General features: G+C 46.9%; 1 protein-coding gene across 1 annotated transcript in view; it reads left to right on the top strand.

Moving 5' to 3' along the window:
• Positions 1-16,127, top strand: part of nhsb (Nance-Horan syndrome b (congenital cataracts and dental anomalies)) — a gene marked incomplete at both ends in the record, with an annotated part of 56,824 nt that extends 40,697 nt beyond the window's left edge. Inside the window, 11 exons of the mRNA XM_079997417.1 lie at positions 4,609-4,761; positions 6,891-7,027; positions 7,313-7,360; positions 7,534-7,578; positions 7,781-7,825; positions 10,666-10,858; positions 10,975-11,106; positions 11,526-11,678; positions 11,891-15,094; positions 15,243-15,366; positions 15,488-16,127. Of these exons, the coding sequence (XP_079853543.1) occupies positions 4,609-4,761; positions 6,891-7,027; positions 7,313-7,360; positions 7,534-7,578; positions 7,781-7,825; positions 10,666-10,858; positions 10,975-11,106; positions 11,526-11,678; positions 11,891-15,094; positions 15,243-15,366; positions 15,488-16,127 (4,874 nt within the window). The remainder of the gene's footprint in view (positions 1-4,608; positions 4,762-6,890; positions 7,028-7,312; positions 7,361-7,533; positions 7,579-7,780; positions 7,826-10,665; positions 10,859-10,974; positions 11,107-11,525; positions 11,679-11,890; positions 15,095-15,242; positions 15,367-15,487) is intronic.
• Between the last annotated feature and the right edge of the window lie 357 nt (positions 16,128-16,484).

Here is a 16,484-nt window from a genome sequence, read left to right as displayed (position 1 = left end):
ATATATATGTATATATATATTTACATATAATAATTTATTATATATAATTTTATATTAGAAAATATCTAATAATATTATAAAATGTATATAATATATGATTTTATTTTGACTCGTTTATTTTTTTATTTAATTAGTTATATTATTTATCATTGTGTGTGTGTGTATATATATATATATATATATATATATATATATATATATATATATATATATATATATATATATATATATTAAAAAAAAATATATATATATATATATATAAACATCTTTTTTAATATTATTTATTATTTTAATATTTTTTTATTATGTTTATATTATATATTTTTTATATTATTTATATTATCTATACAGTATATTTTTATATATTATTTAAGTAATATTTATTCTGTAGCTTTTTGTTTATCTACGGCATCAGATTGGTCTGATGGGCCAGCCCTGTGGCAGGTAGGGGTTCGATATCGTCTCGCTTATGCACACCAGGGGATTTGCTCCTGGGGAATTCTTTCGGAACCTTTTCCAAAAAGCAGGACGTCCTGAAGGAGATATGAGGAGACAATCCGAGCAGGGATGGCTCTGATGTTGTGTTGTGCGGCGCTGTTGTGGCTCCGCAGCCTCTGCAGCCGCTGGTGCTTCTTATATAACAGTCATCTACTACGACAAGATGTGCAGCCGCGGTGCCTGACCCAGATCCGCACTAATACGCTCTCCGCTCTGGTCTTGAGCAGGATCACATCTGGACCGGAGAAGCGATTTCTGGAGCTTAACTCCAGGAGCAGGAGGCAGTGGAAGTACAAGAGTCGGATTGCAAATGTCCGGCTCCTTCCTCGGGAGGAAGAAGCCGGACGTTTGCATTTCAGCGTTGACCAAGGCTTCGTTTTCTGTCCGGAGATTGTCTTCCATAATGCACTGACATCACTGTGCTGCGCTCCTCCTCTCCTCGGCTCCCCCTTTCTACCTTCTCATCTCCTCTCCCCGCTTTCTCCTTCTCTCCTCTCTCCTATCTCCTATCTCCTTTCCTCTTCTCCCCTCCCCCTCTCCCCTCCCCTCCCATCTTCTCTCTTCTCTTATCTTCTTCCCCCTCTCCTCTCCTATCTTCTCTCCCCTCTTCTCTCCTCCTCTCTCCTCTCTCCTCACCTGCCCTCCTCTCTCCTCCCCTCCTCTCTTCTCCTGTTTTTCATCCGCCTCTTCTCCCCTCCCCTCCCCTCCTCTTCCCTCTCCTCCCCTCTTCACTCTTCTCTTCTGTCATCTCTCTCTCCGCTCCTCCTCCTCCATTGTTCTTCTCCCCACTTCTCTCCCCTCCCTCCATCCTCTCTCTCCTCCTCTCCTCTCCTTTCTTCTCCCCTTCTCTCCTCTCTCCTCCTCTCGCGTCATCTCATCTCCTCTCCCGTCCCCTCCTCTCCTCTCTCCTGTTGTCTCCTGTGAGGAGAGAAAAGAGGGAGGCTCTGTTCTCTCCTCTCCTCTGCCTTCTTCTTCTCCTCTCTTCCCTGCTTTTCTCCTCTTCTCCTTTTCTCCCCTTTCCTCCATCCTCTCTTCTCCTCCCCTCACCTCTCCTTTCTTCTCCTCTCCTCCCCTCTCTCTCCTCTCCCCTCCTCTCCCCTCCTCCTCTGTCCTCTCCTTTGCTTTTCTCCCCAATTCTCTCCCCTCCTCCCCTCTCCTTTCTTCTCCGACCGTCTCCCCTCCGCTCTCCTCTCCTCCCCTCTTCCCCTGCCCTGTCATGTCCTGTCACCTCCTCTCCTTTCCTCCCCTGCTCTCCCTTGTCCTCCTCTTCTCTCTTCTCATCTTCTCTCCTCTACCCTCTCCTCTCCCCTCTCGTCTCTCCTCCCTTCTCCCCCCTCCTCCCCTCCCCTGTTCTCCCCTCCTCGCCCCACCACTCCTTCCTCCCCCCCCTCTTCCTCCCGTCGCTGCTCAGCTCAGTGCTGCTGGCAACAGGGTCGTGATGATGACGCTGCAAGTTGCTGACACTGCACCTGCAGACCCAGGAAGAAGGGGAAGAAGGAGGTGGAGGAATACAGAGGAGAGGAGAGGGATAATGGGCCAGGGGAAGGAAGACAGGAGAGAGAGTGATGGCGGGATGGTGTGAGAGAGAGAGAGAGGGGGGGGGGCACTACAAGAAATAAGTGTGTGCTGCAGGAGTCCACTGCAGCTTTTTAACAGGCTGCACTGAGAGCAGTTTTAAAAGCCGCCGGCTCGACCCCACTACGAGTTTTATCAAAAAGAAAGACAATCGTTGAGGACGCCCGGATGTTCCACCGAGAAACATAGAACTGATAGATTGTTGCCCGGATAGTAGGATTTTTATTTTTTTTATTTTTTTGGAAAGTTGTTGCCCGATGCGGCCGTTACAACCTCGTTTTCCAACACGCTGTCTCCTCCTTTAACTCCATCTGTCGCTGTGGTCACTAGTCTTGGGGAATTCCATTTGGAAACATTTCTAGGTCTTTTCTCTCTCTCTCTCTCTCTCTCTCTCTCTCTCTCTGGTGGATCAATAAGTATTTGTGTATTGAGAATTCCTTTGCCGCGGTATTTGGAGAGCAGATGCCTAAGGCGAGGTCAGGAAGGAACTGCAACGATGGGTCAGGAGGAACAAGCACCATTATACATACTTTATATACGTACACTTTGTTGTCGCTGCAGGGTAAATGCGGCGGCTTGAAAATGCATCAGTTCCGGCAGTAACTTGTATGAGCTGAGGACAAATGATATATCAGGTCCGACATTGTGGTGCTCATGTAGTATCTCATGTGTAACTCTATTACAGAGCACGACTGTACATTTTTTCTGGACTTGGTTTAATATCTTACTTGATATGCAAATGCAAGCAAGCATTAAAACAAACAAGCATACGGTGGGGATGGGTTTTTTCGTCCCATTTCTACCAGCTCCTCAGCTCTCACGGCCCCTTTTCGAGTAAGTAAGTAAAACCTTTTTTTGGTCCAGCAGCAGATCGCGCCAAAGATGCCGTGACTTTGTGCCTTCATTGATTTAAGACTCTGTGATGGAAACAGCGGATGCTAGTGTGGTTAAAAACGACTGACCCGCATGTCAAAAAGGGAAATGGGAGGGCATAGACGCAGACTAAAACAAAACAAGGCTCCAAAACAGAAAGAAATACGTCTTTGCCAAGGTTTCCCGCGGGTTGGGAGTGGGAGACAAAACTGAAAAGTCTGTAACTTTTGCTTCTGTGAAAGTGGAGACGTGTTAAGTACCATTTTCTACATGTTTGTAGACGTAGGATATTACAATACCTGTATGCGCTTCAGGGTTTTGTTTTTTTTTTACCCCTGATGTGAATTATTGCGAAGTAATTGTGCAATTCATAAAAAAAAAAAATGCTTGTGAGGGTGATGTCGATGATGGGAGATAGCATGATGAGATTAGAAGATTGGAGATAATGTGCAGGACTAATAATCCTAAACCCGTCAAATTTCAAATGCAAACTCTGTCGTCCCTCACCTCGGGCGCCATTTGCATGTTCCTATGTACTTTTATCAGTACAACAAATTGTCCAAACGCCGCGGATGCTGAGCTTGCTGATTTAATTAAAGCCAAACGCGAGCCTTGATGAGCGATGAAAGGTTGCCTGGCTACCGGCGTACAACGAGGCTTTCAAGGGCACAAATGCATTCTGAATTCCAAATTGCCCGCTTGAAAAAGGGGGTTTGTGTGTGACGCGCCGAGGGCCTCGAGACGCCGCGTCCCTCCTCTCCTCTTGTCGCCGACAGTCAACCTTCTTTTTTTTTTTTTTTTTTTAATCCTCATGGATCATTTTCCTTTCCCCCGAGCAAGTCTGCCGAGAGGTTTTTCGCTGGTGGTCAGGATTTTGTCGGTTTTCAATATTGCTTTTTGTGAAACTAAGGAACAGCTAATATGGTGGCTGTGGTAGAGGTGGACAGCCAGCTGCAGTGGCGATGTGGGATCAACCGCCCCCTGCTGGGAGGAAAAAGCAATGCAGTCCCCTTATTATACACCACAATACCAACAGTGGAACGTTTATTTTATTTTTGTACTATTTAGCAATTCTTTCAAAGTTATAGCATTTTTTCTGAGGTGTGTGATATTCATTTGGAGCGTGTTGGCCGGGCCCTAGTGTCCTGCGAGTATTAATTGGAGGTCAACAGCAAAACCTGGCATGGATGCCGGCTCCCGGCGCTCCGCTGTGCTTCAGCCTCGTGCATTGGCAGGCGGTGCACGCTGCCTGCGCCAGGGCGCGAGGACACCTGTGCTACGGACCACGTATTAAACGCTACCCGTGGCTTTCCCTGGCTTACAAAATACTCTTTGGATCTGTGGCGTGACGTTGGAATTGACCCCGAAAGCGAAATTATGTTTTCTTCTGTAACCTCGAGATCAATCAAAATGAGATAAAATACAAACCTTTCTTGTGTGGGTACCAGGATTTAAGCTTCCCGCAGTCTTGGATGTCGGGCTGGGGGGTCATTTTATATTATTGTGATCCACAAATGTTGCAGTAAGTAGCGCGCGTGTGCGTGCGTGCGTGTGCGTGCACGTGCGTGCGTGTGTGTGTGTGTGTGAAATCCCCCTTTGACGACTGTGAAAATTCCCGTATTGCTGACAGCCTCCGTCTCGGCCCCCTGTCTGTCTCCTCAGCGGTCTCCAATCTGGACGTGGAGAGTAAGCTGCTGGTTCACTACCAGGCCCCGTGGCACCAGCAACACAACGTGTTCCACCCGTGCACGCGGCCGCCATGCGTGGAGGAGCTCCACCGGCACGCTCAGCTCAGCCTGCGGGCCCTGCACCGAGGTGAGGCCCGACGGAGACGCACAGACACAATACAGGAACGCTGTGTACATACAGGTGTGAGTGCTCTAGCCATGTGTGTAAAGGTATGTAACTTTGTTTATTACGCGGCTCGGTGGAAGGCTCTGTTCTGATTGGTCAATAGCGGCAATCCATTAGCTAGCGGCCGGCGACGTCTTCAGATGCTACATAGAAACTGCAATTAAAGACTTGAAGAGATTTGTTTGGATGAATAACAGTAAATAGAGTAGTCATATGTATGATGAAGTTCTTTCTTTTTTTATAGGGCGAATAGTTTGCTATGTTGTTGCAGTGTTGGCTACTGTATGTTGTTGAGGACTATTTTATTCGCGAAAGATAAGAAGCTTTGCAGCCGCCCGCTAGGCATACTAAACCTAAGCATACACGTTGAAAAACTTAAGAATACTAGTGATAAAACTAGGCATATTAGTTTTAAACCTCAGCATACTAGTTATACAACTATGCATGCTTGTTATAAAACTTAGTATACCAGTTATAAAACTAAGCATACTAGTTATAAAACGATGCATACTTGTTAGAAAACTATGCATACTAGTTATAAAACTTTGCATACTAATTATAAAACTATGCATACTAGTTATAAAACTAAGCATACCATACTAATTATAAAACCAAGCATACCATACTAGTTATAAAACTATGCATACTAGTTATAAACCTCAGCATACTAGTTATAAAACTATACATACTAGTTATAATACTAAGCATACTTGTTATAAAACTAAGCATATAATACAAATTATACAATTAAGCATACCATACTAGTTATAAAACTATGCATACTAGTTATAAACCTCAGCATACTAGTTATAAAACTAAGCATACTAGTTATAAAACTAAGCATACTAGTTATAAAACGATGCATACTTGTTAGAAAACTAAGCATACTAGTTATAAAACTAAGCATACTAGTTATAAAACTAAGCATACTAGTTATAAAACTATGCATACTAGTTATAAAACTAAGCATACTAGTTAGAAAACGATGCATACTTGTTAGAAAACTAAGCATACTAGTTATAAAACTAAGCATACTAGTTATAAAACTAAGCATACTAGTTATAAAACTATGCATACTAGTTTTAAAACTAAGCATACCATAATAATTATAAAACTAAGCATATCATACTAGTTATACAACTATGCCTACTAGTTATAAACCTCAGCATACTAGTTATAAAACTAAGCATACTAGTTATAAAACTAAGCATACTAGTTATAAAACTAAACATACTAGTTATAAAACTAAGAATACTCCTTATAAAAATAAGCAAAGAGTTATAAAACTAAGCATACTAGTTACAAAACGATGCATACTAGTTATAAAACTAAGCATACTAGTTATAAACCTCAGCATACTAGTTATAAAACTAAGCATACTAGTTATAAAACTAAACATACTAGTTATAAAACTAAGAATACTCCTTATAAAAATGAGCAATGAGTTATAAAACTAAGCATACTAGTTACAAAACGATGCATACTAGTTATAAAACTAAGCATACTAGTTACAAAACTATGCATACTAGTTATAAAACTAAGCATACTAGTTATAAAACGATGCATACTAGTTATAAAACTAAGCATACTAGTTATAAAACGATGCATACTAGTTATAAAACTAAGCATACTAGTTATTAAACGATGTATACTTGTTAGAAAACTAAGCATACTAGTTATAAAACGATGCATACTAGTTATAAAACTAAGCATACTAGTTATAAAACGATGCATACTAGTTATAAAACTAAGCATACTAGTTATAAAACGATGTATACTTGTTAGAAAACTAAGCATACTAGTTAGAACATTAAGCATACTAGTGATACATCTATGCATACTCGTTTTGTTAAACGATGCATACTAGTTATAAAACTAAGCACACTGCATACTGGTTATAAAACTAAGAATACTAGCTATAAAATCATTTCAAATCAATATTCCATATCAATGTATTTTATTTATTAAGTAGCCTTGTTATCAGTGGGATAATGTGTGCGTGTGTGTGTGTGTGTGTGTGTGTGTGTGTGTGTGTGTGTGTGCGTGTGCGTGCGCGTGCGTGTGTGTGCGCGTGCGTGCGTGGCTGCCAGACGAACGGCAGCGCCAGCGGTCCACCAGTCGGGAGCGGAACCGAGTGACCATCTCTATCTCAGTGGCGCCACCCATGCCCACCTTCCCCTCACCGCACACCATCCGACGGCAGCAGAGAAGTCGACTGGCACGGGCGGTGAGGCGGCAAATGTTGCTTAATGTTAACACAATATATTTGCATTTGCCTTTGCGTACCATGTTTTTCATAAATGACAACATAAATAATATTCTTAGCTACAATTTTTTATCAATGGCTTCACCAAAATAGAGAGAGCTAGTGAAATATCTAGAAATGTACATTTTACCTTTCTATTACAATTTACCTTTCTATTGCAAAAATTACAATATTTTTATTGATATGATGTATTAAATTGACAGTATTTTTATCAACATCTTACCTTGTTTTTTTTTTGCAATGCAGCAAGAGAGAGCAGAAAGAGAACGGGAGGTAGATTATCATCCACGAAAGGTAATTCTAAATAATATGTCCGTATGCTCATTGCACTATACATACAGGTCCTGTTCTAGACGCAAAAAAGGACAGAGGAGTTCATCATTTTTTAACCATGCGGCCATTTGGCTCTACATTTATAAACATGTCGCCTTTTCAAGCCCTTCTCTCTGTTTTTAAACTTTCTCAAGGAGAGGACCATGAGGGAAACAGAAATACAGACAGTACAAAGAACGGTAATACATCCTGAAGTACACCACATGTTTGGAGCTTTGACCCATGTAAATGACCCATGTATTCAACTCATACAGTGTGTGTGTGTGTGTGTGTGTGTGTGTGTGTGTGTGTGTGTGTGTGTGTGTGTGTGTGTGTGTGTGTGTGTGTGTGTGTGTGTGTGTGTGTGTGTGTGTCTGTGTCTGTGTGTGTGTTCGACCACAGGAGAGGCCGGGAAGGGAAGCGGATTGTCAGACCATTCAGAGAAAGGTGAAGAGAAAACACCATTTGCCACAAACCAAAACGAACATAAGTTTTCTTCTTCTTCATGTATAATTAACTCCATGACTGAGAGTGCGTGGAACATCTCATTCCCGGGTGTTAAAACGGAGTCGACCCCCCCTTCCTAACAGCCTCCATGCTTCTCGGAAGGCCTTCCACGTTGGGCTGAGGCCTGACTTGCGGCCGGTGCTGCGATTCCTCCTAAAGGTTATGGACAGGGCTAGAGCGGGGAAGAGCCCTCCCCAAACTCAAGTAAAGAATTGCCAAGAATGTCGACAGATGCTTTAGTGTTGACCTGACCAGGAAAACCCGACCCCAAACGTTATTCCTCCTCCACCAAACTTTACTATTGACAAGTGTGGTGCAGGCTGCGAGCTTCCTCCTGGCATCCACCAAAGCCAGAGTCTTCCCTTGGACTGTGTGCGTGGCTACTCGGTCATGGAATCCATGGAAAGCATTCATCCTTTCCCCTATGCTTGTGTTGCTCTCGCTTAGTGGCTTCTGTTGCTCCCAAACATTGCCTGTTCACACCATAGTGTTTGCCCGATACTTGTACAGGCCTGATGAGCCGCCAGGCCAACGAGAACAGAAATGTTTTTTTTAACGCAAAAAATAACGGCATTGCCCCCCCCCCGGAAAAAAAAAATGACGGCCTTTGTTTTTATTGGAATTTACAGTGCATTTATTCTATACAAACACATGTATAAAGCACGGATGTTAAAATGTGCAGACTCAACGACCAACTGTCTTCTGTGTTCTCCGTGTGGACAGTAAAATCAAAAATCGTTATTTTGTAATGGCCTATTGAAAACATTCTAAAAACGTTACTGTTTTCCAGAAAAGCCTATTCAAAACGTTCAAAATAAAATAAAAAAATTAACGGCACAGTTCAGCGATCCTTCTACACCTGGCATTAATATGCCTCTTGGGTGATCCGATCACAAGTGGACAGCTCTAAGTACGTCTCTTTACACCTGGCATTAGAATACATCTCGAGGAACCACTTATGATCAGATCCCACTTCCCCGCTCTATATGAAAATAAACACGTACAAGACTTTGGCACAGGGCAAAATCCAAACAATACAGACTGAAATGTTGGTGCCGTGTGTACTGTACGCAGCGCAGGGTTCAGGCAGAGCAGATTTATTTTGTTTCCTGATTTTCTTACTTGTATGGAACATTTTAAAAGGGAACATAACTCAGAGAACTGGAGTTTTTTCTCCTCTAGACAGCGGTGCGCTGCACACGCCCCGGATCGGGACAGTGGAGAGGGAGCCATCTCCGGTCCCCTGGACAGGTCTATTTTATTTTTGTTTGTCTCCTACTTGTATGAGACAAACTTTTGAATCACAGCCGAGTTAAGGGACTGTCTCGATCACTGAGTAATGGAGGGGAGCGGGCACCTCCGGTCCACTGCGCGTTTCATTTCCCGTGTTTCAGTGTTTGTTTAAGATCGATTTATTTTTGTGTGTATCCTACTTGTATGAAATGAATTTTTTTAAGCACAACTAAGTATCTGTGAAAGGAAGAAGCATAATGAACAGAACAAAAAAAAAACGTGCCGCGTCACGTACGTCTCCCCATTGCTTTCCGTCGCTATGGGACTTAATTTTGGAGAAACTGGATGTTTTTGTGTAAAATTTTACTTGTTAATAATAAATCCCAAACTTCTGTAACAGGGAGACTCTCCCGAAACACGCTGTTGGCGCGAGAATGAGTACGTACTTCCATTTACACAGAAGACGTCAGTTCAGTAGGGGGGTCCTTCAATGTGGCCCAGGACACATTTCGTTTATGCCGCTCAAAGAATGTGGCAATATGTGTCCCAGACCACCTCTGAATGTGGTCTGAGCGATCGGATCTCAAACCGCATTGAGGACACATTGGGTGCGTTTAGACCTGGCATTAGTGATCATATCTTTTGATCAAATCACCAAAAGTGCATGTTAATGCCAAGTGTAACCGGGATCAGTCTCTTTAAAGTATTGTGGAGCGAGATCGCCGTTGTATGGGACAAGGCTCAGTAAGCTATGATGAGGGAGCTAGCGTCACAGTACAGTACGTATCCCTGCAGGAGCAAGCTTGCTGTCATTGCGCTCACCGTTCCTGTGGCCAGTGTGAACTGTGGACGTGATTTCTCCATCATGAACAGGGTACTGGGCAACAACTCACACAACTAATGATTGCTTTTCACAGCAATCTATCCTTAAAATTTAAGAACTTACTAAATCGAGACAAATCTTCACTTTTGGTAGGTGAAAACAGACCTCAGGAACAGGCTGAGAGGAGAGCACTCGGGGGGCCTGCATGAAAATTTTAATAAATGGGTATTTTAATCATTTCTTAATGGTAATTTTAATAAACAGGGTATTTCTAGTAAGGCTGGGGTTGGACACACAGTCTTTGTTGTGGTTGGATTCTATGACTGCGCTAATGTCAGCATCCAAGTCTGAATTTTTCAATATGGCTGCTCCCGGTGGTTGTGTCTTGAAATTGTGTGGCTGAAATGGTTGTAGATGAAATGGCCAAATCCCCTTATTTTGGCCATGTAAGTTCACACCTTTGTCTGCGTTGCTCACAAAAACATCACAGCGACTCTGTCCTTATCACGAGATCTTCAGTTTGACCTTGGTCGTGGTAGTCCTATTCCCTCCCAACCATTACATCTGAATTGACACCCCCCTTTGTTGTGTATAATTCTCATTTGCTATTGCATATCTGCACTACACTCTTAATATAGATCGCTTTTTTCCTTGTTCTGATAAAGGCCCTGTGATGCCAAAGTCATTAAAGATTTGGATTTTAACGGTGTGTCATCTCTTCCAGGCTGGTTTGACTCTAGAAAGCGAGGGTGGTGAGCCTGTTTCGGGCCACAGGGTCAAGGGCCTTGTCTCCAGTGTCCCCTCTACCGCCGACAAGCAAACCAACTGGTCCAAAGATCCGCTGCCCACCGGCGATCCAAAAACACCGCCTGACCCAAACTCCATTTCCTCCTGCATCATCCCAATCAATGTAACAGGTATTGGGAAGTCGCTAATCAGGCCTTTTGTTGCATCTCAGAGCAAAGCCTCTATAGATCTACTGTCATATTCATCCAAATGTTTCTGTCTCCATGTTTGGGTGTTCTTCCTGCAGGCGTCGGTTTTGACAGGGAGGCAAGCGCCCGTTGCTCTCTGGTTCACTCGCAGTCGGTTCTCCAGAGGAGGAGGAAGCTAAGGAGGCGGAAGACTATCACCGGGATACCCAAGCGAGTCCAACAGGACATGGGTATGACGAGGGCCAAGCCACCAAATTCCCTTTGCCTTTTTTTATTTTTTATTTTTTTTGTGGCCATGTCGTTGATCATTTCCATCTCATTTTCCATCTATATTTTCTGAATGTTAATGATCATTTGTATTTCCCAACATCAATATTCAACTAATGTACTTTGCTATAAAAAAAATAGTTTAATTAACAAATAATAATTAATTAACTGGCCTCACTTCGTCATCGATTTGGGTAGTGACAGTAGAGCGACAGGGAGATAGGGCGGTGGCGGTGGTGGGGGTGTTGTTACGGGGGCTTCTGTTTATTTTGAAATTAAACAATGTGTCATGCTCCGTAAATCCTCCACGGGGACAAAAATTTCGCACGGTGCACGATTCTGACTTTCCAAATATCAACACTTTGTGTTTGTCTCTACTCAGACTCAGACGAGTCACCGGTAGCAAGGGAGCGCACAGTGATCATCCACGCAAACCCCCATCAGTTGTCTCTCTGTCAGGAGGAACTCTCCCTCACCGGACGCCTCCATCACACCCGTGACTCTGGTTGCCAAACAGACGATTTCCTCATAGCATGTAAGTGTCTCAGAACACGCAACTCATTCAACTCATTGTTTTATTTAAGGGAATTTAATTATTGGCATTGGACCATAAGTGGGGTGTTGTGATTGAGTTTTTTCGTGGGCCAATTCCACTTTTACCTGCGCCTCGTCAAGAGCTCCCATGAAAGCAATTCTCTCCTTTTCATCTTCCTCTCTCTCTCTCTCTCTCTCTCTCTCTCTCTGCAGCGACAGCAGCTCCATCCAGGCGGCGTATCAGAGCTCAGCGTGGTCACCAGGGCATACCTGCCTCGCTCTCCCATTCAACGGGAAACATCTCCTCCCTGGGAGACCAGTCTGATTCCACGTATTCCAGCGTGGCGGCCAACGGGGCGCGCTTGCGTTCGCGCAGCCTCCCAAGGGAGGGCGGCCGCCTGATAGACAGCGACGACGACGACGACGACAACTACGACGACGACGACGAAGATGAGGAGCTGTCGCCCTACGAGGTGGAGGACTTCATCCCCAGCGGACCCAGCCCAAGGATGATGATGATGATGATGAAGGACGAGGAGGAGAGCACGGACGACCAGGCCGCCCCTGAGCCGCTGCAGCTGGGTAGCCTGAAGAGGTTGCAGCGCTCAGGGGAAAGGGAGCGAGGGAGTGGCGGAGGAGGGAGCCCGGAGCACGGCTGGATGGAAAGAGGTCGCTCTCGGTTGCCACGCAAGGCCGACATGGGCAGCTGCGAGATTTCATCGAGCTCGGATACTTTCAGCAGCCCAATCCACTCGGTGTCCACGACCGGAGTTCTGGGCAGCCACGTGGACCACAAGGAAGACCACCAGTCATCCAGTGGGAACTGGAGCGGTTCCAGCTCCACCTGCCCCTCTCAGACCTCTGAAACCATCCCTCCTCCGTCCTCCCCTCCTTTGACGGGCTCCTCGCACTGTGACTCAGAGCTGTCACTCAACACTGTGCCCAATGCCATTGATGAGGGGTTTGCCCTTGACCCCTCATACCACTCTGACCTCATGCCCCAAGGCCAGAATCACAGGTCAAGCTCCTTCACGTCTTCTGCCACAGACCAGCTTGACGATGCAGGGGTCAGTACGGCCAGCGAAGGGGAGTGGGCCTACCCTCCTGACCAGGACCAGACCGATCCAGACCACGACCCTGACCGAACCCAAACCCTATGTCAGAGCCATGGAATATCCCTGGACTACAGCCCCAAACAAAACCTGGAGGTCCAAACCTGTTTCACTGGTAACAACAAGACCAGCATCACTGACAAAGAGCCTGGCTCTAATTTTCCCTCTGATGCTGAGTGCTTTTATTCCTCTTCTGTGCATTTTGGGGAGAACAATCAGACATACAGAGAACACATGTACAACTATGCAGACCCAGGGCCAGAGTGTGGCCAACCCAACACTGTGGCAGCACCACTAGCCCAAGGAGTTTACATCCAGCACCAGGCTGACTACAGAGCAGGCACTATGACCCTGGGGAGGCCCTGCCGCCCATTGAGGAAACCAAAAGTCAAGCCTCCGCCACCCAAACGAAGTTCATCGTTAAGGGAGACCAGCAGTAGTGCAGATATAGGAACAGATGCACAGGCAGACCAGGATCAACCAAAGACAGCTAGCGATCAAGACCTCACCTTGTCTTCCAGAGATATGAAGTTGGAACTGGACCTAGAGCTTGGAGCACCTCCAGAGCCTTTAGAAACAACTTGTCTGGTGGCAGAGCCTTTAGGAGCCTGGGGGATAGGTTTAAGGGAAAGAGTAGAGATAGTAGAGCCCATGTCCTTCAGCTCTACAGACACGCACTCATTCAAAGATGAAGGCGCTGTGCAATCCGACTATGCAGACCTGTGGCTTCACAACAACGAACTGAAATCCAGCAATGGTGAGTACACGTCCATGTCCAATTCGAGTACGGCCACCGGCACCACTGTCATGGAGTGTATCAAGTCGCCAGACAGCTCCTCCTCCTCCTCAGACACCCAAGTCCCGGCTGTAACCCAGGCTACAGAGTCACGGGCAACGAGCCCGCCTTTGCCACCCGGAGAAGGAGATTTCAAGTTGGGCTCACCTGAGAAACTGGCTGGCCTGGCCTCTCCCTCCAGTGGCTATTCCAGCCAATCAGAGACACCGACATCGACCTTCCCCTCATCTTCGGCAGCATTCTTCCCAGGACCCCTGTCTCCCACAAGTGGCAAAAGAAAGCCCAAAGTGCCCGAGAGGAAGTCCTCTCTCTCATCACTGCAGCACTTCCCCAGAGAAGGAGCTTCCATATCCTCTTGCTACAAAAGAGACCCTGACTTCCCGCCTCCACCCTCCCAGCTCGATCTTAATGTTCTCAACGGTGCCCATGCCAGATACACGCTATCCCACAGGACGCACCACATACACACACTCCACCACAGCAAACACAGAGTTACGATCGCTGGTGCTAAAAGCTCTGCTGAGACGTTACACTCCAACCCGCTGAATTCAAACCCCATCCCTTTGATTCCCAGCTCAAATCTGTTGGCCATCACGCCATGTGCCCTGCGCGCCGTGCAGCTGCGTTCAGTCAGCCGCTCCACGGAAAGCTCTGTCGCCACAGAGCCGCCGCCGCCGCCGCCGCTGGCCCGCGCGACGGAGATCGCCACCAGACCCAAATTTACACCCAGTGCTTCGACACTGGCCCCACCTCCCATCAACACTAGACCCCTCCCACCTCGCAGACCACCTCCCCAGAGACCCTCAGCTCAGGACCACACCTCCTCCCTCGAACACCCCCACTCCCACCCACCTCCACCTGGCCGCCACCCCGATGGCCCGCCACCCTATGAAAGCTTGCGACTCAGACAGGACCGGTACGGGCCTGGAACCTTTTGGGCAATGACGGCATTTAGAACGCGGGTCGAGCTGCCGGCCAACTTGCCTGACGACAGCTCACCGTTGCATCGGCCCGTGCCCCGAGCGCCACACCCCTCGCCGGTGGATCTGCACACACACATCCACTCGCACACAGAGTTCAGGGGGCTCGCACACTCAGCCCACGCGCACCCCGAATTCAGAGTCCTCGGGGAGTGCACGTTTTCCCAGGATGATGAGGAGGAGGAGGAGGACGAGGACGAGGAGGAGGAACAGGTGAGAGAGCCGCCAAGGACCGTGTGCTCCAGGGGCGGCCTGCGATCGGACCACCCTCCGCCCCCTGCGTACGAGTTTGCCGGGGGGTGCCACTCAGACTCAGGGCCCTGGGCCAGTCCAGTCAAAGTGCCTGGTACTTCACTGGAGACATCGCACCCTTACCTAATCAGCGATGCACGAGAAGGTGGACAGGAGGAAGAGAACGAGGATGAGAAAGTGACATCAGGTGCAACCCGAAGTGCCCACCATCACCATCAGCCACAGGAGAGCAGAGATGACTCCACCACTCCAGACACGGAGGACTACTTTAGTAAAGGTAAGTTGTTTAACTCACTTACAGTAAAATGCATATAAATATAAAAAACTAGTTTGTTCGATTTCTGAATTTAACACCCGACACTAAACTTGTGTAGTGACTGATCACACAGCAAGATGACATGCGATAGGAATTGTGTTTGTTATAGATTCTACACCAAGTGACAATTCTCTCTCCCCCCTGATGGATGATACAAAAGTGGAGGACGAGATAATTTTCACCTCTCCCAATAAGACGCGCACAACAGAGGATTTGTTTGCAATGATTCACAGGTGAGGCAGATGAGAAAAAAAAACGATCTTCCTATCGCTCTGGTTTCTGTTTGTCCATCAGTTTTTCAATATGAACTTCAGCCGCCTTGTGTCTAATTGTCGTATTTGTTTCTTAAACCAGGTCCAAGAGGAAGGTCCTGGGCCGTAAAGACTCTGGAGATATGAACGTGAAGTCTCGTCTGTGCCCGGCGGCCCCGGCAATCTCTGTTAGCGTCCCGGTCAGCCACCCCATTCCTCCGGCCCCGCCGCTCAACGTCCCGGCGTCCCTGTGCCTCCCTGCCAGCTCGCAGCGCGCCCTCGTGCCCATCTACCGCAGCGCCAAGAAGTCCAGCACCTCCAACGAGGAGTTCAAACTCCTGCTGCTGAAGAAGGGCAGCCGCTCGGACTCCAGCTACCGCATGTCCGCCACGGAGATCCTCAAGAGCCCCATCACGCCCAAATCCCAAGGGGATCCGCTGCAGGAGGGCCTGGTCAGGCAGGCCGAGGACGCCCTCTCCGCTTTCCACGAGCCACCGGCGGTCCCCGGCCTGGACCCCATCCAGATCCCAGGCCTTTTTCCCCGGGCCAACGCCGAAAGCTTCACCCCCAAAACCCTGCCCATGTCGGCAGCGTCAAGGCAGGGGCGCTCCCGTATTCCGCCCGTAGCCAATAGCAGCCGCTACAGCACCCGTAGCCGCCTGTACACCGCCCCCATGCAAGCCATCTCGGAAGGAGAGACGGAGAACTCGGACGGGAGCCCCCACGATGACAGGTCTTCCTGAAGAGACGCGATCTGGGGTTTAGCCCCACCCAATGGCATCCCCCCCATCTAATTCTACGTTTATATAACCTGGTAACACGAAAGAAGAATCTCACCGTTGCTCATATCAGATGTTGGGAATTCGCCATTGATGTTGTGAAGTACTACATAAGGGTAGAAGGGACGCTGAGGACACTGGGGGTGGTATCACACTTATGGACTGTATACTTCAAAAGAATAGCTCTTTGTCGAAAACAGAGTGAGGTCGAAGCCCTATTTTGATTACATCCTTTTTATATGTCTCCCAAATATTTACTAAATTACGACTGAAGTGTCGGGGCTTATCTGCGTGTGCATGAGGGTTCAAATGCGACACCGA

Source organism: Zeus faber, assembly GCF_960531495.2.
Source record: "Zeus faber genome assembly, chromosome: 3".
Lineage (NCBI taxonomy): Eukaryota > Metazoa > Chordata > Actinopteri > Zeiformes > Zeidae > Zeus > Zeus faber.
This window is presented reverse-complemented; position numbering and strand designations above follow the sequence as displayed.